Consider the following 27,248-nt stretch of genomic DNA (forward strand, 5'->3'; position numbering starts at 1 on the left):
AATTTTTTTTGTACCTCGAGTCCATGGCTCCTCTTCTTAGAAATCCGTACCAACCCTGCCGTTTTTTTGTGAACTCCCTGCCCCACACCCCTCTCCCACTTTGCCCTTTCTCTTCGTTCCTCGTTGTCAAAGCAAAGACGCGTGGTTGTGGAGTTGTATCGTGTCTCCGTCTGCCTCTGTCCTTGTCTCCTCTCTGTTTCTTTTCTTTTAGCTAGGGTCTCGTCTGAAGTACGGTACTGTGACTGAAAGCTGCCTGTGTCTTTATCATTCACGCATCTACAACACCATTGTGCATGTTAAAGGCTTGTTTCAATATTGCATTATATTAGCAGCCTTGATCTGCCGTCTCCATAATGACAACCTTCACTTTTAAGTTAAACCAGAAGTGCCTTCCTTCACACAAAACTGCACGAATATTGTTGTTCAATCTTCCATTGTGAACTATCAAGTGTTGTTCTAAAGCAGTGGCTCTTGAACTGTTTCAGATAGTGGACCACATAAACAGCCCCAAATATGGGGGAAAGCAGCAGCTACTTCAAAACAATTACTTACAATTTTGATTAGTGTACAAAATCTCCTTGAAGGATTAGTTCACTTTAAAATGAAAATGACCCCAAGATTTACTCACCTTCAAGCCATCCTAGGTGTATATGACATTCTTCTTTCTGATGAACACAATCAGAGTTATATTAATAATATCCTGATGTATCCAAGCTTTATAATGGCAGTGAACGGGGGCAATGAGTTTGAATCTCAAGAAAGTGCATCCATCCATCCTAAATGTACTCCACACGGCTTTAGGGGGTTAATAAAGGTTTTCTGAAGCGAAGCGATGAGTTTGTGTTAGAAAAATATCCTTATTTAACAAGTTATAAAGTAAAATATCTAGCTTCCGCCAGACCGCCTTGAGTATTCAACTTAGGAAGAAAGTGTAACACCTCTCGCAGTTCAAAATGCTTACACTACGTCCTACGCCTTCCGTATTCAACTTAAGAAAAAAACTTAACTGATGTCGCGCGGTACGGAAGACCTATATATATATATACTTGAGATTCAAACTCATTGACTCTGTTCACTGCCATTATGAAGCTCAGATGCATCAGGATATTTATTAGTATAACTGATTGTGTTCATCAGAAAGAAGAGTCATATACACCTAAGATGGCTTGAGGGTGAGTAAATCTTGGAGTAATTTTCATTTTAAAGTGAACTAATGGTAGTAGAGTATCTTTTTTCAGTTGCCCAAGTATTGAGTACACTAGCATATCTTGCAAGTCACTGTACACTTTGAAGTCAAATTTTTGTTTTAAAAATAGCAAGCATTTTTCTATAAACACACCTGTCTGTTGTTTTTTTGAGAATCGAAGGCTGTTTTGTATGCTACTATTCTAAAAGAAGAAAGCAAACCTTATTTAAATAACACAGAGAGAGACGTGGATGGGCCCAGATGAACAACAACAAGATAAGGAATCTGAGTCTCAGAGAAACAGACTGGTGCTATACTGGTGCAATCTTATAAGTATCTCATAAATTGACTAGAATGCATAAGCTGTTAGTGCTACACATGACAAACATTAAAATCTGTTATGGTTGATCAGTTTAATGCATCATAAGTATCAATTTCATTCAAAAACATAAAACTGTCTTAGTGTTTCAATATGTTTGAATTGTAGCATACAGTACCGTTCAGAAGTTTGGGGTCAGTAAGATTTTTTTTTTTTTTTTTTTTGAAGGAAAAAAAATCAACAAGACAGCAATAAATTAATCAAATACATTTATAATGTAACAAAAGATTTCTATTTCAAATAAATCCTGTTCCTTCTACTTTTCAATTCTAAAAAAAAAAAAGCATATCATAGATTCCACAAAAATATTAAGCAGCACAACTGTTTTCTATAATGCTAATGAAAAGAAATGTTTCTTGAGCACCAAATCAGCATTAGAAGGATTTCTGAAGGATCATGTGACATGGAAGACTGGAGTAATGATGCTGAAAATTCAGCTTTGCATCACAGAAATAAATTTACATTGTAAAATGCAACTATGGTGAGCATAGGAGACTTCTTTCAAAAACATTAAAAAATCTTACAGACCCTAAAGTTTTGAATAGTATACAAATTATATACGGTATAATTTAAACAGTCACTTACAGTAATTTATTGTTTTGAGTTTATTAATCTGTTGATTAATTCAGTGTTGGAGCTTTATGTCAATTACATCATTTTATTTATGTTGGTCTGTTTTCTAAATCAGCCAATCAACTTGTGGACCACTTTGAATCCTCCACAGTTTCAGAACCACTGCTCTAAAGAAACAGGTCAGCACAAGACACTAGTTTAGAAATGTAGTCCAAGAGTTACTAGGTCAAAACAACTGAGAAGGACTACATTTCCCAGAACGTGACTGGGTTGACCTGATCTTATACAACACGGTTTCAAAAACGGAAGCTTTGCCCCTCACTTCACTATGAATATATTAGATATACTGTATGAGGTTACAACACAAGATGACAATTGTATTGCAATTTATTTGAATGCTTTTCTTGAAAGTATACACTGTAATTGCAGACATTTATCTCTGTTACAACATTGAAATGCCTGTGCCAAAATTAGATCCTGTGCATAACTTAAGCTGTGAAATAAACAAACTGTTTTTTATTGCATTTAGATTGACAGTGTGTAGTTTGTAAGACTGTACTGCAGCAAAGTTCGACCAAACAGCTTCAACAGCAAAAAAAGTTGTTGCAATACAATTCTGCCATAATGTCCAAGAGTGCACCATATTTTTCCATTTACGGGATAAGCTCCCCACTCTTGGATTAAGGATGTGTCCAAATAACCCATGGCACTGGGCATTTTCATTCCCTTTTTCTTTTTTCTTCTCTCACACACACACTCTCACACTCTCTCTTTCTTTTTCCGCACGACCATTCCCAGCGGACTCATCAATGCCCAGCTCATAGTGAATATCTCACCTTCCTTGACACTCAGTATTGCTTTGCAGTGTTTGAAACAGCTGCATGCAATTCTGGGTGAGAAATCACACTATGTAAATGGTGTGTAAAAGCAATGCTTTCTGTTTTTCTCCTCTTTCTATCCTCTGTACTTTTCCCAGGCCATGCTGGGAAATGTCAGTTCAGAAGCGTCACGTAAGAAACAGGTGCAGGAGGTTCAGAACCGCCATCGGCTGATTCCACTGGGTCGCAAAATTTACGAGTTTTACAACGCCCCTATCGTCAAGTTCTGGTTTCACACGGTAAAAGCCCCAGCTGTGCCCTCTTTTAGTACAAAAATACATACAGTATTGTTCAGTGTGTTTAGCATATCAAATCTATATGAACATCAAAATACCTTGTTTGAGAATTCTTCAGAGAAATGCCCTCTGAAATCTTTCAGTTGCAAATAAAGTGGAAATTCATATCAGTAGATACCATATCAGGTCCAGGGGGAGAAACGTTCAAATGCAGGCAAGTAGAGATCAAAACAGCTGAGATTTTTTTTTTATTTAGCCTCATCTATGTTTTAAATATAGGCCATGAATCTGACAAATCTCCAGGCTCCAGAAGATGAAAAATTCTGCTCTGTGTACTGTCTCTTTATTATTTACTCACTCTTTTTTTCTCTTGTTGCTTGTACTCTCTCTCTTTCCCATCACAGTCACGTTGTAGTGTTTAGACTGAGCAGTATTTCTGTTCTCCACTGGTGAGAGTGTCAGTCTTTCTACCATTTTGACAATAAATAAAAAATATGTGTTGCCAAAGAAAAGAAGAGCTTTACCCAGAGATGCCAGTGAGAACTGTTTTTTTTTTTTTTTTTTGATGCATGTTGATGCAGCACAAAAAAAAAAAATCCTTTTTCTGCAATATATGTTGCCACTTTTTTTTTCTCTGTACAATAAAGGAGAGTAAGTATAAGGAACTTACAATACAAACATTGTCGTTCCAAACCCGTAAGACTTTCGTTCAACGCAAATGAAGATCTGTTTGATGAAATCTGAGAGCTTTCTGTTCCTCCATAGACAGCTACGCATTTGAAACTTTGATGCTCATAAAGAGATCATAAAACTAATCCATATGAATTGAGTGGTGTGGACTAAAGAAAAAAGCTGTTAGATTTCATCAAAAAGATCTTCATTTGTGTTCCAAAGATGAACGAAAGTCTTTCAGGTTTGGAACGACATGAGGGTGAGTAATTAATGACTCATTTTTGGGTGAACAAACCCTTTAAGATGTTTATAAGGACACCAAGAGTATATGATTGCGTACAAGTGGTTCCTACATTTTTTTTTTTTTTTTTTTTTTTTTTAGAATGAATTTTTAGAACAAAAGTCATTGATGAATCCTGATTTGTTCATGAAAGCGTTTCACTCACTTAGAATTTATGCACAAATTTGTAAGTATGCATGCTTAGTGAATGTGACCCAGTGACTCCAAAACAAACTAAGTTCATTTTAGTTTGTGATGTATGGTATATTATAAAACATGAAATCTACAACATGCCTGCAGTAAACATGATAATTGGAAACTATAAGATATATTTAAACTAAGATATATAGCAGCCATGATCCTTATTTGCTTATTTGGTGCTCAAGAAACATTTATCAATGTTGAAAAACTATGATACATGTTTTTCAAGATTCTTGAACATTGAAAACTCTTGATTGAAAAGTTGAAAGAACAGAATTTATTTGAATTAGAAATCTTTTGTAACATTATAAATGTCTTTGCTGTCACTTTCGATCAATGTTTCTTGCTGAATAAAGTATTCAGTTTCTTTCAAAATCTTTTGAACAGTATTGACAATAAAATAGAAACCAAATGAAAAGTTCTAAAACTGCAATTTATAATAGCCCTGGTGGAATTGAAGCTAACATAATCAGTCAGAATTATCATTTATTCTCTGTGAATTTAATAGACTTTCACTGTTGTACTTCATTGTTTGAGCTGAACAGACCAAAGAGGGTTATTTACCCTAATCAAATCATGTTGCTGTGTATTCCCACAGTTAGCCTATGTAGGATACTTGATGCTCTTCAACTATATTGTGCTAGTGAAGATGGACCTGTGGCCCTCTCCTCAGGAGTGGATTGTCATTGCCTACATCTTCACCAATGGCATTGAGAAGATGAGAGAGGTGAGTTCATTAGAGCTCAGTGAGCAAATACTGTTTTCTTCGATCCCTGAAATGTGGTAAAAGATGATTTATTATTCATAGGCAATGTCTAATAATTACATTTTCATATAATTACACAGCTGCTCTTCAGTTAAATACTTGCTGTTGAGGAGACCTCAGAATGTGAACTCTTTCAAATAAACTATTTACTAGTCTATTACTGCCCTCTTGTGGAAATTAGTAAATGCAAATACTTTTGCTGTTTGTCTGGTTAATGGTTGTTTTGAAAGGTTAATTTGTCCATGTCCATCCTGAAAATTCAGCTTTGTCATCCCAGGTATAAATGACATTTAAAAAAAAAAAAAATGTTAAAATAGAAAGCAGTTATTTTAAATTAAACAATTAAAAGTCAAAATATTACTGTTTTTCTGTATTTTTGGTTTACAATTGTTTAGAAAGTTAATTTGTCCATCATTTCACTGTGTTCTTTGCTGTTTAACTCTCTCCTGTCTCTTAGATCCTCATGTCAGAGCCAGGGAAGCTCCTGCAGAAAGTGAAAGTGTGGTTACAGGAGTACTGGAACGTCACTGACCTCATGGCCATCCTCATCTTCTCCATTGGGATGGTGCTCCGCCTACAAGACCCGCCCCTGATGAGCTATGGGAGGGTCATTTACTGTGTCAATATCATTTATTGGTACATACGACTGCTTGACATCTTCGGGGTGAACAAATACCTGGGTCCATACGTCATGATGATCGGCAAGATGGTGAGGGAGACTAATTGATTGGTTTATAGGATTAGTTCACTTTAAAATGAAAATTACCCCAAGATTTACTCACCCTCAAGCCATCCTAGGTGTATATGACCTTCTTCTTTCTGATGAACACAATCGGAGTTATATTAATAAATATCCTGATGTATCCAAGCTTTATAATGGCAGTGAACAGGGGCAATGAGTTTGAAGCTGAAGAAAGTGCATCCATCCATCATAAATGTACTCCACACGCCTCCGGGGGGTTAATAAAGGCTTTCTGAAGTGAAGCCATGCGTTTGGGTAAGAAAAATATCCTTATTTAACAAGTTATAAAGTAAAATAACTAGCTTCTGCCAGACCGCCTTCCGTATTCAACTTACGAAGAAAGTGTAATGCCTCTCGCAGAACAACGCTTACTCTACATCCTACGCCTTCCGTATTCAACTTACGATAAAAGCTTTTTCTATAAGTTGAATATGGAAGGCGGCCTGGCTGAAAAGCTAGATATTTTACTTGTTAAATATGGATATTTTTCTTACACAAACACATCGCTTCGCTTCAGAAGGCCTTCATTAACCCCCTGGAGTCGTGTGGAGTACATTTATGATGGATGGATGCACTTTCCTGAGCTTCATACTCATTGGTCCGGTTCACTGCCATTATAAAGCTTGGACGCATCAAGATATTTATTAATATAACTCTGACTGTGTTCATCAGAAAGAAGAAAGTCATATACACTTAGGATGGCTTGAGGGTGAGTGAATCTTGGGTTAATTTTCATTTTAAAGTGAACTAATCCTTTAATAATGAACGCTGAAGACACAAATGATAAATGGAGCAATTTGAAATTACTTACATAGATGCATAACAGTTCCTAACACTCTTGATCTTTCTCTTTTCCTTCTTTTTCACCTTCTTCAATGATTCGGGGTGAACGTAGATGATTGACATGATGTATTTTGTTATCATCATGTTGGTGGTGCTTATGAGTTTCGGGGTGGCACGGCAGGCAATCCTCAATCCCAATGAGGACCCATCCTGGATGCTGGCACGCAACATCTTCTTCATGCCATACTGGATGATCTATGGAGAGGTGTTTGCTGACCAAATCGACCGTAAGGCTGGCTTATTACTAACATTTACCTGGGGTACATGGGCATTTTGGGTTTTCTCAGTTTCACAGCACCGCAGGCTTTGTGTCTCATTAATGGTCAGCTGAACAAATATGGGGAGCTGTTATCTGATAGCATAAATGACGCCACACATAATAAAAAACTTTGCATTTAACAGCTGAAACAGTTATTTGTGGATCAAATTTTGTGATGTATATTTGTGCTTTTGTATGTTCTCTTAAATGGTCTCAAATTCTGTAAATGGCTGCACTTGTCATTACAGGATGATACGGAACAGTGCTGCTGCCGTTTCAAAATGGTTTTAAGATTCAAGTGTTTATAGTAAAACTGCAGATGGAGAAACATCAGCAACAGTCTGAATGAGAAAAACACTCTTAACATAGGCTATTTCAATTTTGGTGATGGGTTATTTACCTTTTAGAATTTGTTATTTGATATTATATCCAAGTCTAGTGATACCAGAAATTGTATCTACTTGTATTATTCATACCCAGAGCTTTGGGTGGAAAAACATTGCGTTAACCCAGCCATATTTAACCCTATTCTCATGACTTTTGATTTTATTTTTTCATGATTCTGTGGGTACAATGAAAATTGTCTGAAAGAATGTTGACGTCATGTTTTATTTCTTTCAGAAAAGACAGGAATATTATTGTGGTTTGCCATTTTATTTATTTAAGTATTTTAATGTTAAAGCTAACAATATAAACTTTAATCCTGCAGCCTTCCTGGAAGTTTTCTGTGGACCCCCAGTTGAAAACCATTGTGTTAGAGCGCAAAATTGAAAATCATATAAATGGACCTTGGAGTAAAATCTCCCCTGGGATACTTCTGACATCATTTTTAAAAATATTCGAATATAATTTGAACCATTCATCGTAATGGTTTAGTTCACTCAAAGTGAATTAAAGATAATCTTTGATCACAATCAAAAAGATACATACAAAGGTGAATAATTTTTTTAAATTACATAAATTAAAACTTTGAAGGAATGTGACACTAGCAGCAATGGTTGTCATATTGAATGATTCTACCTAATTATAGGTTGTGAATAATAAAGATATTTGACTTGTATCTTACCCCAGGGACCATCTTACTCTATAACCACTCAGGTTTTGCAGCAGTAGTGTTGTTATTCTTTCTTGTCAGATTTATTCTATTTCTTGTGCCTGAAATAAATCAATATACTTATAGTAATGCAGTGCCTCGGTCACGTGGACTTGTGTATGAAGTGAATGCCAGAGAGTTTGCATAAGCGTATCTTTGTGTTTACTCATTGAGTAGTGTGTATGTTTGTTGTTTGCTTACTTTCAATTGTTTGTTTGTTTGGATGAGAGATGGATGGCCCAAAGACAAGAGAGCTGAAATAACGCTTTCGTTCTTTGTTTCAGATCTGAATAGTAGGAAGCTACAGCACAAAGTGAATGACAAACTCTGGCTGGTTGAAAATTACATTCGCACTCAAGGACCTGGGCGTAACAGTGGTCCATCCCATATAGGCAATTTCCAATATATAAATTCTGCTAGATTTATCTCTGTCACCAGAGCCATTGTAATTTCACAATCATGTCATCACCCCATCTCTGCCCCCTGATGGTCATTGAGTGTATGACACCTCTGCACGGCACTGCAAGGCTAAAGGCCAGGTTTCCGTGGTGGGGGAAATGTTCAAGGTGCTATGACATTAATAAATTGTTTAGGTCCAATTGCTGTTTTTTAAAAACCCTATCATGGAAACTTGAAACTTGGATAATGCTAAAGTCACCATCATGAGCCACCCACAGCCAACTAGCACTGACTGGCGTCCCATTACTCTGGTAGTACAGCACAGTCAGTGTGATTCCTTCTCATTTCACTATGTAAACTGAACTTACCGGTGGAAAATCCACTGGGTTGATATTACGTGTTATGCATATTAGAGCATGAGCATCAGTACCCATTTGCGTTTCCTCAAATAAGCTCCAAACATTCAATGTTTCTGGAAAGACCATCTCATATGTCCGCTATACTGTACATTCTTTAACAACAAAATGCATTTGCCTCTTCTCATCAATATGAAAGTTTTTTCACGTGGTTCAGTTGTCAGAGTTTTTGACAATTTGAATTTGGAATTTTAAAAATAAATAAATAATTGCGTTGTCAACATTACACGTTACTTCAGTTCTCTCACTTTGGGCTTATGAGTGTGATTTTAAAAATTGAAACCAGTAAATGACGTACTCACAAATATGTAAATTAATATGACTGATTTTCCTCTCCTTGAAAGCTACAGCAACTGAACCATCCCATTTGGAAAAAACGTATGATGTATTGTCAATACATTCTAACCTGCTACAAACAACCAACATTGCTGTACATTTAATATCAATATATTTAAAACATTGCGTATGTTTAAATATATTGGGGATGCAACTTTACATATGGAATATATTTTTAATATATTTGAATTCCACAACTTGGTGCATATAGTCTTTCCATTCAAGTTTTATCCACAACCCACTTATGACTGGTTCTTTGATTTTGGTGTTTTTGAGCATGTGTCAGAAAGGGAGTGGGAGATTTTCTAAAGTGACCTTTATTGCTATTTGTCTAAGACAAATCTTTTTTTTTTTTTTGGTCCAATAGTTCAGGCAATTTGGGCAATACTCAGTTGTATGTTTATTTTAACAGCTCCATGTGGTCAGAACATCACTACAGAAGAAGGAGTCATCGTGACTCTCCCACCCTGCAAAACCGGAGCTTGGATTGTCCCAGCCATCATGGCCTGCTACTTGCTGGTGGCCAACATCCTTCTGGTTAATTTGCTCATTGCTGTCTTTAAGTAAGTTAAATGAATATTTATATTGTGTGTGCTTTTCTAAACCATGTACACACTAGACAAAAAAAAAAAAAACCTTTCAATGGCAAAGTTACTTGCAATAAAACTACAGCAGTGATACCATTGTTTACAGTACAATAGTAATATATTACAATACATTACTATATTAATATAGTTAAATTCCTATAATTTGAATGATAATAAAATAAAAATTGCATTTCAATAATAATATAATAATAATAATAATAATAATAGTCATATTGTATAGGGGGATGTTTTTCATTATTTTTTGTCCTTGTTTTACTATTTCTTTTAGACATTGATTGCATCATGTTAATACCATATTTTTTGATGAACATTACTATAATAGTACTATGGCATTTTGAAGTCCATTGGCACACCATGTAAATAAATACTACAGCATATGAATATCTCACATAACCAGACTATGGCATATAATTAAGTCATGCATATTAAATCAGGAAATCTGATTGTAGCTTGACGTTTTCTTTCCAGTGCTTTCCAGATTTGTTTGCACTATGCATAACATAGTCAGCCAACGGACTGTGGCCATGCCGTCTGAGGCTCAGACCAGTTAAAACAATGTTGTATGCTGCTAATATTGTCTTTCATTCTCACAGTAACACATTCTTTGAAGTGAAGTCCATCTCCAACCAGGTATGGAAGTTCCAGAGGTACCAGCTAATCATGACCTTCCATGAACGTCCTGTCCTTCCTCCTCCGCTCATCATCTTTAGTCACATAACTATGGTCCTCAAACACCTCTGCTGTCGCTGGAGGAAGCATGATGAGGATGAGCGGGACTATGGGCTGAGTGAGTGATAAAATGCTATTGCAATATACCGAAAGACTCAAAATGACACCAGGAGTCATTTTGTTCTCTCAGATCATACAGCTAATGAGAGTGAAACCAACACATGCCAACTTAAAAATTCTCTTTGATACCTTTCTTTGTCAAACATGATTATTTTGTAATAGTGAGACATTTCTGTGATCAAAATAACTTTTATACTGCCATGCATAAGTGTTGCACAGTATGTGTACTGCATAATCATAAGGAATGTATAGTATGTTGCTCTGCTACTGTGGTGAAGAAACAATTAAAAATAAAACTTAAAAGAAAAATTAAATTAAATGGAGAACACTTGGACTTCACTGTTATGAGTCAAAGTGACAAAAAAACTCTCCCCCACAGAGCTCTTCATTACTGAAGATGAACTGAAGAAGGTACATGACTTTGAAGAGCAGTGCATGGAGGAGTATTTCAGGGAGAAAGATGACCGCTTCAATTCCTCCAATGACGAGAGGATACGTGTGACATCTGAAAGGTTAAAACATTACAGGCACATTTATTTGAAATTGAAAATTGGTGATTAAAAGTATTCACTTCAGTGTATTTAACAAACACTATAATGTAAAGTGTGACCAACACAACATTACTAGATGGCCTAATATTCATGTAATCGTTTTAATGTCTGATCATTCAGGGTAGAGAACATGGCGATGCGTCTGGAGGAGGTAAATGAGAGGGAACATTTCATGAAAGCGTCCCTGCAGACTGTGGACATCCGGCTCGCTCAGATGGAGGAGATGATCGGCCGCATTGCTGTGGCACTGGAACGGGTTGCTGTTATGGATCGAGGCGAAGTCAACAAAGCCCGGTCCAGGACATCATCTGACTGCACAGATACAAATTACATCCTGCGCCAGAGCAGTTTCAACAGCCAAGAAGGCAATTCCTACAGGCTACAGGAGTCTCTGGAGCAGGGTGGCGAGGAGTCCATTTCCCCTACATCTCCAACCGCTCTGGCCCCACGTGTCCGCAGTCACTCCTTCTATGTGAGCCACTCTTCCAAAGATAGGAGCGGAGCAGATCGGGGAGAAGGCTTCTTTAAAGATAGACTGTTCAGCCTCCATCGGGCCAACAGCTCGCAGTCTGTGTCCTCGGGAGCAGGTCCCAAAGAGTCTAAGCCCACACCTTTGAATACTTTATCTGTGCAGCAGCAACTTCGCCCTTCTTCCTGCATAGACATCTATGTTTCTGCCTCAGAGGACGTCCCGCCTACTGAGAGCTTCTTGGAGCCAGTCCGGACAGTTCCATCTCTTGCTCGAGACTCATCTCTCCATTCTGAGATCATGGAGGCGATGCTCTCAGGGGGGCGGGACTGCAGTGGAAGGGCAGGGGGCAGCGAAAGACAGTCGGACGGTACGGTCCTGTATGAGGACAGCGCCGCCGCTGACCTATCACTCTGCTCTGCCCACCTGCTGCCAGATACCTTGCCCCCCTGGGACCTGGACCCCTCGCCGCCACCATCAGCTGGCGTTCTGGAGCGGTCCAAGAGCAGTCGCTTCCTATCCACAGCGGGGCCTCTGTTTCTGGATGAGTCGCCTTTGGTTAAGTCGCACAGCCTGATGTTCACGTCACGTGGTTACTATGGTGGCATGGGCGTGCAGGTGAAGGCAGCTGAATATACCAGCATCACAGATTGCATTGACACCCGTTGCGTCTCTACCCCTTACCCTGTCCCGGAGCGGTCTGACTCGCCTGGAGGCTCTTTCACATTCGATAAGCCCCAGGACCTGGGCGTCTCACACCCTGAGAGAGACGCCGAGCTCAGTCACGCCGAGTCTGATCCAGAGGAACCAGCAGAGGGGTCGGCAGACACAGGTAAGGGGGGTCAAAGTAGCAGTAGCGGTGGAATAGGCACAGACCTGGGCCTGGGCCTTGCGGTGGGCCCATTTTGCTCACCAATCTCTAGACTAGAACGAGCAAACAGCTGCTCCTCCTCGGAGGAGTCGCACTCCAACATCTACTCCCGAAAGAGCTTCTCCATAAGTGAGAGAATGGACAAGGGCCGTGGAAGCTCAAGGAATCCTTTCCAGAAGGCTAGAGCCGGGGCAAGACTGGAGGGTAAGACAGACTCGCTGTCCATGAGGAAACTGGCCAAACCCTCGGCGTTCCGAAGTTTTGACAGCAGACACAATTTCACGTGATGATGGCAGACCAGTAGTGATGGCATTGTAGATCTAGTTCCTTTAGGATGGCTCTACCTCGTTTAAAATCCAAGGGCCAGTCCGTTAATTAGTACTGTCTGATTGAGTAATTAGCTGTACACTGGAATGTTTTATAATGGGTATCAACTTCCTGTTCATTTCCTTTTATAACACTGCAATGCAAAGTCAGATTTTCTTTAGAGCTCGTACATTCAGAACTTGACCACTGCCATTAGGCTAACATTAGTTCCAGTTCCCTTAAACTCGAAAGTGCTCTGAAAGTGCTAGGGGGGATATATTTTTGAGATTAAAGGCCTATTAACACCAAGACGACTGTTTGGTGCGAAAATTTGGTGCAATAAACATTTTCATTCGAATAAACGGCTGCTAATGCAGATTTTTATTTTTGGAGGGGTCTTCTAATATACTTTTTATTGCATTGTGAAGAAAACTAGCCAACCAATAAGATTGTGCTTTTAGTTACAGATCGCTCAGATCCTCTGCTGTTAAAAAAAAATGGTAAATTAATGACAACAGTAAATAGCAGAGACTGGAACTAGAACTGGCTCTCTGGTCTTTGTTTCTCTTGTATTTAGTCTTGTGTGATGAACATCACAGTGAATACAAAAATCTGAATTTCTGTTTGAAAGCGTGTAAATACTGCTTGACTTCCTTTTTTCTCTCTGCATGGCAAGTGAGTCAGAAACTGAAAGTTGCGGTGCACTTTGTGTACCGAGTGTTTCTTCATTGCGACTATCTGAGAGTGATTTTGCATTTTGAATGATCAGACATCAGCCTGTCTGATATGGTTTTTTTTTTTCCACTTTAGTGTGAACAGACAAATCGCATGTGCAAATCAGACTGAATTTTTGTGCCGAACATTCATGTTGGTGTGAACAGGCCTTAACTAAACTTTGCAATGCAACTTACTGTTTTAGCTTAGATGGGTCACCCTTGTCACAGCATGAATCATGTTCTCTCTCCATAGACTTGAGAATATCCTACAGGGCTGGTAGGGTGGTGGTTTCATTCCAAAACAACTGAAACTTGAAATGGAAACAAGTTTAGGACAAACATTTAATGCTAAAGTTTGTTGTGTACACAAAGATTTTTAACACTAATGTTCTGTCATTTCAAACCCACACACCAGATTAGTCGAACATACACATACTTTATCTTCCATAAGATGTTGAATGTAGAATATAATTAGTTTTATTACAAAAAGATTAACCTTCTTGGGCCCTTGATTTATTTTTAGGCCCTTATTGGGTATATACAACTGCATTCAAAAAGCTTACAGTGGTTAGTAACGTTATATGAGGTGTCTGAATACAGCATAAGGTTGTGCAGAATTTATCAAATAAATTAAACAGATAATATCACTTTTAAAGCACTAAATGATCATGTTTTGTATTTTGTAGTCTGTATTGTTTCAAATATATCACAACAGGGTGTCCATTTGAAGCTATTTAAATAAGATTAACCAGTTGAACTCTACACTAACAGCATGTTTGGTATGGAATGCTAGTATACTGCTTAGCGCACTGTATATACTGTATACTGCATACTATTTAGTATGTGGAAAAGTAAACAGTATATTATGATAAATGTTTTAAACAGTAGTATGCTACATTGTTGTCATCTAACATGACTATATTGCAAGTTTAATTTGGAAAAATTTTGTAAAGATGTAAATTATGGTTTGTTTTTTGGATAATACACTGCAAATGAAAAGTCAAGCACATTGTATTGTCGGCTGCAGTATTCCTACACAGTGTGTTCAGATTGATAAATGCACATGTAGCAGATCATCTAAGTATTTTCATTCATATGTACTGCTGTGATTAAAAAAATAAATAAATAGTAGTATGATAGTATGCCATTCCAAACATACTTTTAGACTGTTGCAAGTGTTAAAATGCACAGAGAACCTTTCCAAAAAGAATTTAAAAGCAAAAAGTCTGATTGTCTTTATATAAGTGTGTTATTTTACACAGAACAGGTACTATATGTTGACTTGCTATGCAAGATGCCACAGAGAATCGGTTGGTCAGTAAGAAGTGTTATGCACTTTAAAGCAGGAGTTATTATCATTATGCACACCAGTCTCATCACTAATCAACCGGATGGAGTTAATATGCTGGAAGGACATAATGAAGAGTAAATAATAATATCTTCTCTTTTTTTTTTTTTTCAGCAAGTTATATGCCTTGGCAGTTTTTTTCCTATTTTATGGTTAACGAGTATATATATATATATGTTTGGGTTTTTGTTTATAATGAAAAAATATAATTTTACTGCCTTGATTTATAATAGTGGGCATTCAGAAGGATAAGGAGTTCTGGACAGATAAATCAATCAGTCACTAGAACATTTACTGCTCTACAAGACACTGTTTTAAATTGCTGTTTAACTTAAATCAAATGAAACGGTGCAGTTTAAAGCAATACAGAAATGTGATTTGTATCTCTGGCGTAAATCCTATTCAGTATAGTCACTTTTTAGTAAATGAATTACTCCACCTATTCCATTTCCACTCATTGGATGTGTTTTATTTGCCTTACTGATGTGCAATACTGCTAAGAGATTTGAAAACATTACTACAGTCACAGTGTTCTGAGATGTAAATGTACATTTGGTATTAGAGCTTGTATGTGTACCAAAAACATAAAACACTAAAAGACATTATTTTTTTGTGCATAGCAGTAATTCTAATCACTGTGGTTTTCAAATAACCAATGATTTTAAAATCAATATTAGTATGACATTCAATATGTTTATCAGATTTGCTTCATTTTAAATGATTTCAAACATTGTTTCTTATTTGGGCCTGCTGTCCTTCACAAGGAAGGCGTCAACACTTCTACAAGGCGATTATACTGCAAAGAGCCTTAAAACGGAGGTAAAACGAATGCGCGAACAATACACAGGCCCTTAAAACATGTCCATGCTGTATTATTTAGGCTAATGTCATTTAAAAAGCCCTCTTGTTGGACTGGTTCCAGCAAAAGAAGACAGAGAGGGCTTTTGATGTAAGTTACTGAATGGAAGTTTATCTCACTATCCTCTGCTTCACTCTCTTGTTTGGGATAGAAGAGTGAGCATATTTATGACACTTGTTTTTTCCACATGTAAATGTTGTGTATATGATATGTAAATCTTTCTGTGGGTGTAAAAAAAATTAGTTTAATATAATAGGATTTTAAGAGAACGTTTCTGTGTCTGATAGAAGACATTACACTATGACAACCTACCCAGTGTGCCAAATGACATGATGACTTATAACTTTATGTACAGTATTTTCTTAATATTTTCCTATACTGTAGCATAAAAGGTTGTGAATTGTATACCACTTTTAGTCAAGTTTCTCCCCCGCCACTTCTTTTTAAACTTATTGGTGAGCACTTCTCTGCTAACAAGTCCAAGCACATGTTTTCTGCAATAATGCTGTAGTTTGAACGGAAAGGTCTCAGTTTACTTAGTGTCTTTAAAATGCATGTTGTTCTTCCAAAAGATACGAGCTGAGTGAAAGATGAGAAAACAGAGAGCAGGGATTCCAGGACTCTTGTCCTGCAGTAGAAGGCTAAGTATTTGGATGCAAATACAAATGTGTATACTGTATTCCTCAATGTGAATAAGATGTTTGGCATGTATTAACAAATAAAAGAATATATATAATTCAAAACATCATTCTGGTTCATTTTGTTATTAGGGGAAATTATTGTATCAGTGTGTGATGATTACAAAAGTGTTACATTATTTCCAGAGAATGGCATCTGATTTATTATTCTTTACTGAATGTTGAAAGATACAAAAATAGACCTCTTTTATAAGGTTTCACAGCTGTTTCTCTATCTCAGCCTTTACCATATTCACTAGCTACGAGTTCAATAAGGTCACACAGGCTCTGATAAATGTTACACAGATTTTAAAGAACATTTTTATTTATTATAAATATAATACATATTTATCAAATTGAATTTCTCATTTTGTGAGAAAATTAAGAAAAGCAGTAGGCTGCACCCAAGTGCTCATGTTAAAAATAAATAAATAAATAATCCAAAATAATTGATTTGTTTTCTATTTATTTTATTAAATCATTGAATAAATTAGTTCTGTAGTCTGTTTAGTCCCATATCTGATTTGTTTGCCTCATGTATCTTTTCTAGAAAGCTCCTCAAGTGTGCTATGGTAGTTTACATCCCGGAATTCCAAAGAACAGATCCTTCTTGATATGGGAAACGGCATGCGTGCTGTTCTGCTTAAGCACAAGCATGACTCTGCATCAGAGCGGAAGTGTTGCTTGCACTGTCCTTTCTGCATCGTAGGGAGGCGTTCAAGTTCACTTCTAGTTCAGGGTACATTCTGTTCCACAAAAACAGACACGTGTGTGGGGATGGTTAGAGAGAAATAACAACAACAACGTGACCCATCAGACCTAACTGACAGCGTTGTTAGAAACGAGGTGATTTATTAGGCATGTTAACATGTTGTATGCCAATACATGCGTCGACTTTTCAATAGTAAAGAAAAATAAACAACACAGCCTACCTGCAATGATGAAAACTCATTCTTACGACTGACAACACTTACCAAGAAAAGTAAACAGCCTATGTCAAGAGCGTTGTTAATAAAAATGTATTATGGTACAAAATGTTTAGAAATATATCTAATATGCTTACTATTTGGATGACTACATAAATATTCTTCTCACAATGTTACATTTTAAGGGGTTGTTAAGATAACCTCATGCTGTCCTTCTATTGTAAATGTATACTTTTTGGTATTAACAATATCATAATCAGCTCATGTCTATGGACAAACTCTTATAATAGGGTCGTGAGTGTTGTTCCCATATTTTCCTAGAACTGTCTGCCAGTGTGAACCTCCACGAGTTCGGAGATTACTCCGAAAAGAGTCGTGTTACGTTTGCTCCCATTGGCTAATTTCTCTTTCTCCAGTGGTCCTTCACGATAGCCCGCCTCAAAAACTACTAGCTACTTATAGGCCACTCGTGTGTAGCACAAATCATCTGCTCAAATGCATGCTTTATTTAAGGAAAAGGACTTTATTTGAAATTGAAACGTGTTAGTGTCGTGTGTTACCTATCGATCAATTGCTCAATTTTTCCGTGCAACCAATTTCCATGAAAGCTGAGAGATAGAAGAATGCATTTCATGTCAAACGCTGATAGGGGGGCCTAAAGTTATTCGAGGAAATAGATATTTATTACTGTTTCCATTTAAAGTGGTTGAGACCACAGAGTTCATTTGAACATTCATCATGAACATTGTTCAATCATATCCATATACAGTAGGCCTATAGGTCATTCCACAAGAAAAGAGTGATAAATATTCTATATAACTGAATATAACCTAATGATATGATTATTTTTATTTAATTAATAATTATTTTATTAATTATTAATTTAATTAATCATTTATTTACTGATTTTATGCCTATGTTAATGTATTTTTACACTGCATTGTGCCTGCTGAACAATACAGCGTGAAACTGACTCATTGTTTTATAACATTCAGTGACTGACTGTATCTAGCTGTATCAACCAGTGCACACTCTGTGCTGAAGGAGGCACATGCTACTACTCTTAGTTCCTGCTATGTTAGCACGCCCTCCGTCTCATACTCAGAACACTATTGGATCCATGACCCTTCAATCTCAGGCTGCCTAGGTGATTCCTGGTAGTGCATTCAAAGCGTCGCTCTTGGACCCTCATGTCCAATCAGCTACGAGCTCTATGATGACACCTTGGGATTCCGCGAAGTAGTTTCTTTCAGATGGGAACAGCAAACAGCGGCACAGAGTTGACGCACTTGTGAGAGAAGAAGAGAGTGAGAGTACGCAAAGTTTCCACGCTTTCTGCTGTGCTTGAAAAAATATTGAGAATAGACACCTGGATGTTTCTTTTGCGTGTAGGCGCAAACGACACAATCTTTTATTCTTCGCCGGGAACATTATTTCATCCCAGTCACATTGGGAAAGACACGTGTAGGCGTGAAGCCACGTTTACTGGAGTCGTCTGTATCCTGATGCGCATATGATGAGAATCCACACTGCGCCTTGAGTTTTGTTTTTAAGTATTTGGGACAGGTGACTTCTACAATTACACTATATTTTGGGTAACTATAATGACGGACGTTGATATTGCAGCAAGGTCCTTGGAGCCGGTCTCAAACGGCTCCAGCTCTGAGCGCTCAGACAAACTATCCGGCGAGGAAAGACCTGAAGAAAGTCAAGAGAGCCGGACTCTGTTAATGGTCGCAATGATTCTGCTGGACTTAAATCAGTGTAACCCAAACGGAATCAGCACCAAACGTATGGTGGACAGTGATGCGGAGAATCAAACCAGCGTAAAGGAGAACCGGGAGAAATGCAGACAGAACGCAAGCAGGGTGAAAAGGACACGGAACCGTGACAGTCTGCATGTGTCTGAGAAGAGACACTGTTGTCCCTATGCTGGCTGTGGGAAAATATATGGCAAATCGTCCCATCTCAAGGCGCACTTCAGAGTACACACCGGTATGAAATGAGCACGGCTGAATTAATTGTGTGCTTATGTGTACAATTACTTAACTAATGCCAGTAATTCGATACCGATTGTTCGTTTTGATGGAACGCAGTCTGTAATTACGCCGACGCTCGCGTGTTCTCAGGAACACTTTGGTTTCGGGAACTGCCACTCATGTAACAGTGGGTGTAACCGCAGGCGGAGCGCTCAAGGGTACACATGAGGGTGGAACAGTACACAATGTTACTAATCGAAATGAGAGCAAACATGTTGCTTAGTTCACATTGTTACGCAGAAAATGATGTAATCGTTAAATTGCGTAATCGTGTGGGGGGGAAAGACAGAAGCAACCTATTGCTATAATTTCAGGCTTGCTAATTTGCATGGTTTGACCCATATGGCCATAATGTTCTGTTCTATTGAATTCTGTTCTGTCTTATTAATTAGTTGAAGTCGTGGTCACTGGTCCTTGATGACCCGCATACATCAATGCGACACTCACTAAAGTAACCGCATATAGACCTTATGTAGCCCCGCCCCTTTTCAGCGCTGCGCTCGTTGTGTGTTTTGTCTTCCGGTTGTAGTTTCTACAGCATGAAAGTGAGGTCGTACGGATTAATTAACGTTTTAAAATCTTCCCGGTCTACTGACATTTGTTATGACATCCGCTTCAAACATTACGATGCTCATGATAACTTTCGTTAACTCTACAATAAGTAAATCCACTTCACCAGGTAACTACTACTCGACAGCGATGTCATAGTCATATACAGTGCTACCGCGAAAAAGTTACAACACTAAATTCTAAAGATGGCTGCGCGCTTGTTTCTCTGGCGCATAACCTAACGCAACAATGACGTCACGTACACACCTCCTGATTTCACAGTTGTAAACATCCGGCACGTGGTGCCGCATTGTAGCCAAGCGCAGCCCCCCTTCTCCGGCTTGAGATAACAACATACGCACATCTAAGAAGTCGCCAGCCCAGAACGCCGGTGAAGGTGTTTACATACATGGAATAAATCTGTGTCGATTAGGTTTTGTTGTAACTAGATTAAGTTGTTATTCTCAATAGGGTCGTAAACTTCTCCCGTGTGTGTGTGTGTGTGTGTTCTTAGGTGAGAGACCCTTTCAGTGTACCTGGTCAGGCTGCACCAAGAAATTCTCACGGTCAGATGAACTGACACGACACTTTCGTACGCACACCGGGGAGAAGCGTTTCATGTGCCCGCTCTGCGACAAATGCTTCATGCGAAGCGATCACCTCACCAAGCACGCCCGCAGACATGCTGGCTTTCACCCCAGTATGCTCCAGGGTCCCGCCGGACGAAGACGACACTCTTCAACGTCCACATCGTCCTCTGGTTCCAGCGATCACATGTCTGCTGGTGTTTGAGTAACTACGTGGCCCCCACATTTTGGATGTCTCTCTTAGCAGAACCACACCCAATTCAGGTCTTGGAGCCTCTATTAATGAACTTATGATATAAGATATCAGGTGGGTTAGATAATGGAGTACAAAATATGCTTGCTGGAGTACTCTAACACAAAGACTGAAAATGGGACTTCTCAATGGAATGGACAGAAACCATATATTTTAGGCAGAAACATTGTAATGAACATTAGTCTAAGGGTTTTTTTCAAATGAGTAAGGATATTTACAGTATAACTACAAAGTTGGGATTGATTTCAACAGAGAGGAGCCAGATGTTTTATTACACACCAGCTGTGACAAAGGGAAATGAACAGATTCTGTGTAAAGATATATTACGTGAAACACATTTCAACGATCAGTTTGAGTGACAAATTCCGCAATGGTCGTGTATAGGAAGTGGATATGTTTTAAAATAATCGCTATGAATATTTTCTGTTCTTTGAGATATTTAGGGGGACAGCGGTTGACTTCAGTGTTGAAGACAGTTTTTGTATGTTATTAAAACTTCTGGGTTCTTATGAGATTAATTTAACATCGTGTGAGGTTTTACGCACACAATCACGCTTTTGTTTTAAGCAATGATAATTATTTGCATATGCTAATCAGTTATGCAAAAGAATGTGACTTATTTAATGTAGAGCATTGAAAATACTAGTTTTTAGTTTTATAGTAAATAGTACTAGTAAATAGTTTTTTTTTTTTTGTTGTTGTTTTTTTTTTTTTTTTTTTTTGAAACTTTTACTTTGTGTTTTACAGCATTCATAAGTGATGCAGTGAGGCCAGCCAACAGGGTTTCACTCATTAATAGTTTACCACCGCCATCTACAGGCGTGTTATGAAATAACACGAAAGTAAGACCTGTGCCTTTGATCTTCAAATATTGCACAGCTGAACCATACAGAACAAAGATTGTATAATTTTTCTCATTACCTTTAATTTTTTTTAGTATTTTAGTAGCCTATAGTATTTACTTTCAGTCAATGAACCTGAGTAACATTTTATTTTATTAATGGGTTTTCCATTTTCAGATTCATATTCAGCTGTTGAAATACTTGAAATAATAATGTTATTTGAATGTAGATTAGGTTCGAATCTGCTGTGATCAGCCATTTAAAAGACATGCACAAACAGAATTTTACATGTGAATAACAGTCAATGGATCTTTATTCAAGTTGTATAGATTTTTATATTTTATGATAACTGATCAACAAATATTTAGCTTTTATCGTCACAGAGTATCTGTGCTAATTTATTTTCCAGATGTTCTATATGTTTAATAGGTTGAATTCAAGAAGCAGGCCATTGTAAAATTGCTCAACCTGTGCCTTCTGTTTTGAGGTTTAGTACTCTTACCTTAGATTGCAGAATGTAATTAGCAAGCTATCGAGAAATACTTTGCTGTTTACAAAAGTCTTCTCAGTACATAGTGTGAATTCTAATGTTGTGTTTATCTGCATCTTACAGATTTTGAACCACTACCATTGTACATATATATTCTGTATTTTTACATCACCATCATTTGTACATATATATTCTGTATTTTTTACATCACTATCATTTCTGCAACATTCATCTTTCATTACCTGTAAATTATGTGTATAGAGGATAACTAATTAAAACAAAGAGAAGAGTAATCCAGGTCTGCTTTTATTGATATCACTGAAACCAATAACAACATTGTTAATACATAAATGGACTGTCTCACATAATTAACATATTTATAACATAAAAACACAGCTTTTGTCCAACAAATGCTCACCTTTGATTACGTTTGAATTGAATACATCAGGTCATTACAGTTTTAAAATTCACTAAAAAGTGAATATGAGCAGTTCAAATGAAAGCAATTTGCATTTGGAGATATAACTTGATCAAGACAATAAGTAGAGTGTAAAGATAACACATAAAATGTGCTTGGCTTTCAAAGCTGAATGGAAGGGTAAAATCTGTAAACCGATTTAATGTGTAGTAGACCAACAGTGCAGGTTCATCATTGACAGCTTGAATCATTTTTAATAATAAATAATAATAATAGACGTTAAGACCAGGGAATTTAATAATTTTAGCAACATTAACATTCTTCATTTATTTCCAAAGGCCAGCAGAAATCAGTGCTTTTAAACAGCCCACAATGTCTAAAAAAGTAACCATTTCCATGAAATGCAGTGATCATATGTTCTAATTGGTCGTACGCATATGAAACACTAAATGAAAATGGACACAGGGGAAAATGATTAATTCCAACAAGGAGCATAAACATTCTTTGGTGCCTTCGAGTGTGTGATATCTGAGCATCTTCCTGAATAAAACAATACTTACTGTAAGAAAGCTTACAGGTGCTTTAAATATCTAACATGTTTGGACATTCTGTCTAAACAGAACAGGAAATGTCCCAGTGATTTCTGACCTTTGAGAGACACAAAATGTCTTCTTGTAATCATTTTATCATCTTAGGTCTGTAATGAGAGGTTACTGTGAAAAGAACAACAGTCCAGACCTTGACCAATCAGATATAATTCTCAAAGAAGGGTTACTGTATTGCCTTTTCTTTCATGACACATTCGCATCTCAAATCCAGCGTAGTTTCAAACATGATTCAATTAAATACATGTATGTGAGATATCAAGTGTAACCAAAACAGAGTGTGATGCCCTGGTGCATGCCAGACAAGGCTACTGTTAGCGCTGCAGTACGAATGCACCAACATGCAAAATGTTCAACAGAAATGAACCCAAGTATAGCCTCAATAGCAGCCACAAACAATAAACATCCAACCAGATCCGTACGGAAATCAAATCTTACCATAACGACAACGTTAATGCGATGAGTGCAACATGAAAGCAGAGAATTCAGTGGATAAGCTATTTCAAACTCTCTGTAACATCAAGTCGTTGTTTTTAAATCACAATTAAAGCCGTTTTAAAGCTTTATTTGTTCTACGTTCACTTGTACAGTATAACACAATGCCGGCTAGGAGGTGGAAGTGAGCAGACTCTCCTAGCGTATTAGCAAACAGTGCATATCCTGCCATAGGAGGAAGCAACCAATAAAAGTCATGTTAATAATCATATGTTAGAGTAAATGTGTGTATGTGTGTGTGTTAGCACATGTAATGTGTTTTCGTCTATGTGTGCGTGTTCACATTTTCCTGTACACCATATCTATCATAACATTTACTGCACTGTACATTTCCCTCTGTAATATTGATTAGATGTCTTATCTGAGGTTATGGAAGGGAATAAGGGACAGAAAAGAGAGAGAGAGGGAGCACGAGGAGGGGAAAAGGTGATGGGTTTACTGGATTTGACAAGCAGTGGAGGAGGTGGCTTGGCAGCACATGCAGGTGGAGTTGACGGATTTGGGCGGTATGAGGTCCAGGTCTTCATCATCAGGGATCTCATCCAACCTGTATCCATCTTTCAGTAGCTGGATGTTCAGATCCTGGTTTATTTGCTGCAGGAAGCAATGAACAGCATGTCAGGCAGTGCTGCATAACCGCCACTAATTAAATCAGATTAATTCCATTTTCCTGACAGCAGTTATTTGATAGATTATTAGGACAACAGGGTTGGTTCAATAGCTTGATTGGGACATTTATTGGTTTAATGAATCAATGACACGAACAACTACATGAATATGATTTGCGAGAACAAATGCGCAATGGTGACCTTTAAAGGAAAATAAGGAATATAAATAGGAATTTAGTACATAAAGGATTGTGAGTGACTTTTCAGAAAGAAATGGTATGGGGCTTAATACATTAACCAGAGTTCATAGGTACCTGTTCCCTTAGAGACCTCACCTCGGCTGATGAGTATCCTGATGAGGAATATCTAGACATGTCAAAGTCGTCATCGCTGCAAAGGGAAGTGAAAACACTGAGTTTGAGGCCTGTGGCCAATGGGGACATAAATAAATCAGTGTAGGATGAGTGAAGAGCTTACCTGTCTGTGTCTAGAGCAACTAAAGGTTTCTCATCTGGACTCTGGTCTAAAGAAGAGTAGCCTTTATTGGGAACCACTAGCCTGGATTGAGAAAGAAATAGAGTTAGCAGTCTGTTTGTGAATGAACTTAACGCATAGACAATGTTCATGTTGAAAGCGGTGATATTTTCTCTTGTTTGTACCTTGTTCTGGCCATCACGTTATTTTTCTTGGGTTGCTGATTGACAGGGCTTCCAGCATTGCCATTTTTCAGTGATCCTTTCCTAACCAGCTCTCTCTGTTTGTCTGTACAGAGAAAAAATAATGTAAGACCTATTATGTCATATAATAACATTACATAATTGCAAAAAATAACTGCATTGGAGTTTGGCGGTATGGACAAACCTATCTTCATATGGAGAGGAGAAGGTTTATAGTTCAGGGTGGCAGGCTCGTTCTCCCTGGTATCTGAGTCTGCCTCTGACGTGGTTGATGATGCTGGATCCTGGTGAATAAGATAGAAGTGTCAGGACTGTCTAGTTTTATTGATTAAGTCAGTTTTATGTGATGTTTGTTCTTCAGAGCTTTGCTCTGTCCATTTTCATCAACGTAGATGAGTAAAGCATCACTTTATGTCTGTGTTATGATTTCTGTCAGCTCATTCTAAAACACCCTGGGATTGATAAAAGGAAACACAACATTTTCAGAAGCAAAAGGTGGAATTTATAAGGATTTATAAGGATTGGATCAAGAATTATGAATGATTTCAACGTTACAAAAGCCTAAATCTACTAGAACTGGAAAAAGGATGAAAAACATAGGTACAGTGCAAGACACTTTGATACGCTGATCACATATTTTATATCATACATAATAGCCTATAAATGAATATAATACACCAGATCAGTGGGTCACGACCAAAAAATGGGTCACAGAAGGGTCGCAGACCCAGACTACCCTAAATATTGGTTCACTTGCACCGAGAATAAACATGGTTTGTGCCAATCACAATATAGGCTATTTTGTGTGGTAAATACAGAGAGCATGAAAGAATTGAATTTCAGCAGACATTTAGAAAAATCAACGTTGTCAATTTTTCAATTTGTTCTGTCAAATTACTACTTTTGTATATTATTAGGTCTATGCATTTCATATGAATAATTTTCAATTTCTTATCTTAAGGACATGTTGTTTATATCTGTATGATAAACAGTGTTGGGTCTCCACTTAATGACCAGTGTAAAATCTGGGTTCTGAAGCAAAACCATGAGAACCACTGATCTAGAACTAACCAGACGAACACGAGCATCTTAAATATGGGCCATTCAGATGTCTCCTCCAACAGAGCTGGTTATTTTCCTGAGAATTATTGATGAATTTGGAATGGGTGGGAGGGGTATGGACATTATTCAGGTACCATAGCACGTATTCTGCATGATGAAGCAATCTAAGGCGGCGAAGGCCTCTATGAGATTGAAGAAACATCACGCAGTTTATAACACGGTTTCAGATGAATCTTACAGACAGCGTTACGATGGAAGTACGAAGAGATAGAAGAACAAGTTGAGCTGAAGTTATAAAATAAAAGGAAGCTGATGTTGTTTTCGATGCAGGGAGACACACAGCCTCAGTGCGCAGCATCATGGTAGCATCCTTACATTTGCTAGAGAAAATACACATCAGACACAGAACGGATATCATCGATCTCTCTTAATATAAGATATTTACCATTTTTTTGAAGTAATAACGGTCTGTGATGACACAACATGAGACTAATGAAATACTCCACGGATCGTTAGTTCAAATTGAGCTACAATTCGCCCATCAAAATGTTATGAAAACCGCATACTGACAACATTTGTGCTTTAAACGGTTGTTAAGAGTCAATCTGGTTTAACTTACAAAAGGCTGCATCTCTGCCTCAGTCGGCACCTGAAATCTGTCAATTTCTTCCATCATCTTGGCGGCGGGGTGTTTGAGCCTTTTTGTAAGCGTTTGTGGTGGATTTCTGCGGATATACCGCAACTAATTGGTTAAAAATGAAATTCACAACTGTGTCGTCGGATATTTGTCAGCCCCAAGAATATCCTCGACTCTCCTTCATCCCAGCGATCGCTCGTTAGCCAGCAGTGACCGAGTGGCGACTTAACCACCCACTTCCGGGAGAAACGAGTCTCGAGACGCGAGCAGCACCACGGATTCCGCCCCACTCAACGCCATCGAGCGATGTCTGCTCCACCCAAGACCAGCATCAGACACAGACATTGTGCAGGGTTGTCTGTCTGTGGGTGTTTGTATAACCTCGAAATGGCAATATTTTGTGTGGGACGATGTTTTTTCAGTCTATGTCAAACCTGTAATCAGGGATGTCGGATAAGGATTAGGATCAAATGAATACAAACAAAGATTGTGATCCCTTATTAACGGGATTTGATCTACAGTGTCCCCATTTGTGTGTTTACAGTTTTGAAAAAGAGGTGGGTCGCGCTTTATGCACCTGTCCAACAGGCACAGATCAAAGTGACTT

The 27,248-nt window shown here is 37.9% G+C and overlaps 3 protein-coding genes across 15 annotated transcripts in view; 2 read left to right on the plus strand and 1 right to left on the minus strand.

Annotated features, from left to right (window-relative positions):
* Positions 1 to 16,519, plus strand: part of trpm3 (transient receptor potential cation channel, subfamily M, member 3) — a 138,714-nt gene extending 122,195 nt beyond the window's left edge. For 7 of the 12 annotated variants that reach the window (XM_051893575.1, XM_051893576.1, XM_051893578.1 and 4 more), the window contains 9 exons: positions 3,115 to 3,255; positions 5,004 to 5,132; positions 5,629 to 5,880; positions 6,809 to 6,983; positions 8,393 to 8,500; positions 9,672 to 9,822; positions 10,461 to 10,654; positions 11,036 to 11,168; positions 11,328 to 16,519. In XM_051893575.1, the coding sequence (XP_051749535.1) occupies positions 3,115 to 3,255; positions 5,004 to 5,132; positions 5,629 to 5,880; positions 6,809 to 6,983; positions 8,393 to 8,500; positions 9,672 to 9,822; positions 10,461 to 10,654; positions 11,036 to 11,168; positions 11,328 to 12,834 (2,790 nt within the window). In that variant the 3' untranslated portion in view covers positions 12,835 to 16,519. The remainder of the gene's footprint in view (positions 1 to 3,114; positions 3,256 to 5,003; positions 5,133 to 5,628; positions 5,881 to 6,808; positions 6,984 to 8,392; positions 8,501 to 9,671; positions 9,823 to 10,460; positions 10,655 to 11,035; positions 11,169 to 11,327) is intronic. The other 5 variants (XM_051893583.1, XM_051893582.1, XM_051893584.1 and 2 more) reach the window with 1 other exon arrangement.
* A 2,064-nt stretch (positions 16,520 to 18,583) lies between these two features.
* On the plus strand, positions 18,584 to 22,432 carry klf9 (Kruppel-like factor 9). The gene is made up of 2 exons (XM_051893622.1): positions 18,584 to 19,374; positions 20,482 to 22,432. Exons 1-2 carry the CDS (start codon positions 18,984 to 18,986, stop codon positions 20,757 to 20,759), a joined length of 669 nt encoding a protein of 222 aa, XP_051749582.1. The 5' UTR covers positions 18,584 to 18,983; the 3' UTR covers positions 20,760 to 22,432.
* On the minus strand, positions 22,428 to 27,073 carry fam219ab (family with sequence similarity 219 member Ab). 2 transcript variants are annotated; one of them, XM_051893623.1, is made up of 6 exons: positions 26,624 to 27,073; positions 25,127 to 25,226; positions 24,925 to 25,027; positions 24,743 to 24,823; positions 24,580 to 24,655; positions 22,428 to 24,251 (listed from the first exon to the last, which is right to left on the minus strand). In XM_051893623.1, exons 1-6 carry the CDS (start codon positions 26,678 to 26,680, stop codon positions 24,093 to 24,095), a joined length of 576 nt encoding a protein of 191 aa, XP_051749583.1. In that variant the 5' UTR covers positions 26,681 to 27,073; the 3' UTR covers positions 22,428 to 24,092. The 2 variants fall into 2 exon arrangements, with proteins under 2 accessions (XP_051749583.1, XP_051749584.1); XM_051893624.1 differs by having other exon boundaries at positions 24,601 to 24,655; positions 26,624 to 26,997.
* Between the last annotated feature and the right edge of the window lie 175 nt (positions 27,074 to 27,248).

The sequence above is a fragment of the Ctenopharyngodon idella genome, chromosome 5 (genome assembly GCF_019924925.1).
Source record: "Ctenopharyngodon idella isolate HZGC_01 chromosome 5, HZGC01, whole genome shotgun sequence".
In the NCBI taxonomy this organism is placed as follows: Eukaryota; Metazoa; Chordata; class Actinopteri; order Cypriniformes; family Xenocyprididae; genus Ctenopharyngodon; species Ctenopharyngodon idella.

Excerpts from the sequence above, each read along its gene's own strand:
- klf9 (XM_051893622.1), top strand. The coding sequence starts at position 18,984 with ATGACGGACGTTGATATTGCAGCAAGGTCCTTGGAGCCGGTCTCAAAC. Across the intron at positions 19,375-20,481 it reads GCACTTCAGAGTACACACCG|GTGAGAGACCCTTTCAGTGT; the intron begins GTATGAAATGAG and ends GTGTGTTCTTAG.
- fam219ab (XM_051893623.1), bottom strand. The coding sequence starts at position 26,680 with ATGATGGAAGAAATTGACAGATTTCAGGTGCCGACTGAGGCAGAGATG. Across the intron at positions 24,824-24,924 it reads AACGTGATGGCCAGAACAAG|GCTAGTGGTTCCCAATAAAG; the intron begins GTACAAACAAGA and ends TTCTCAATCCAG. Across the intron at positions 24,252-24,579 it reads TGAGGTCTCTAAGGGAACAG|CAAATAAACCAGGATCTGAA; the intron begins GTACCTATGAAC and ends TGCTTCCTGCAG.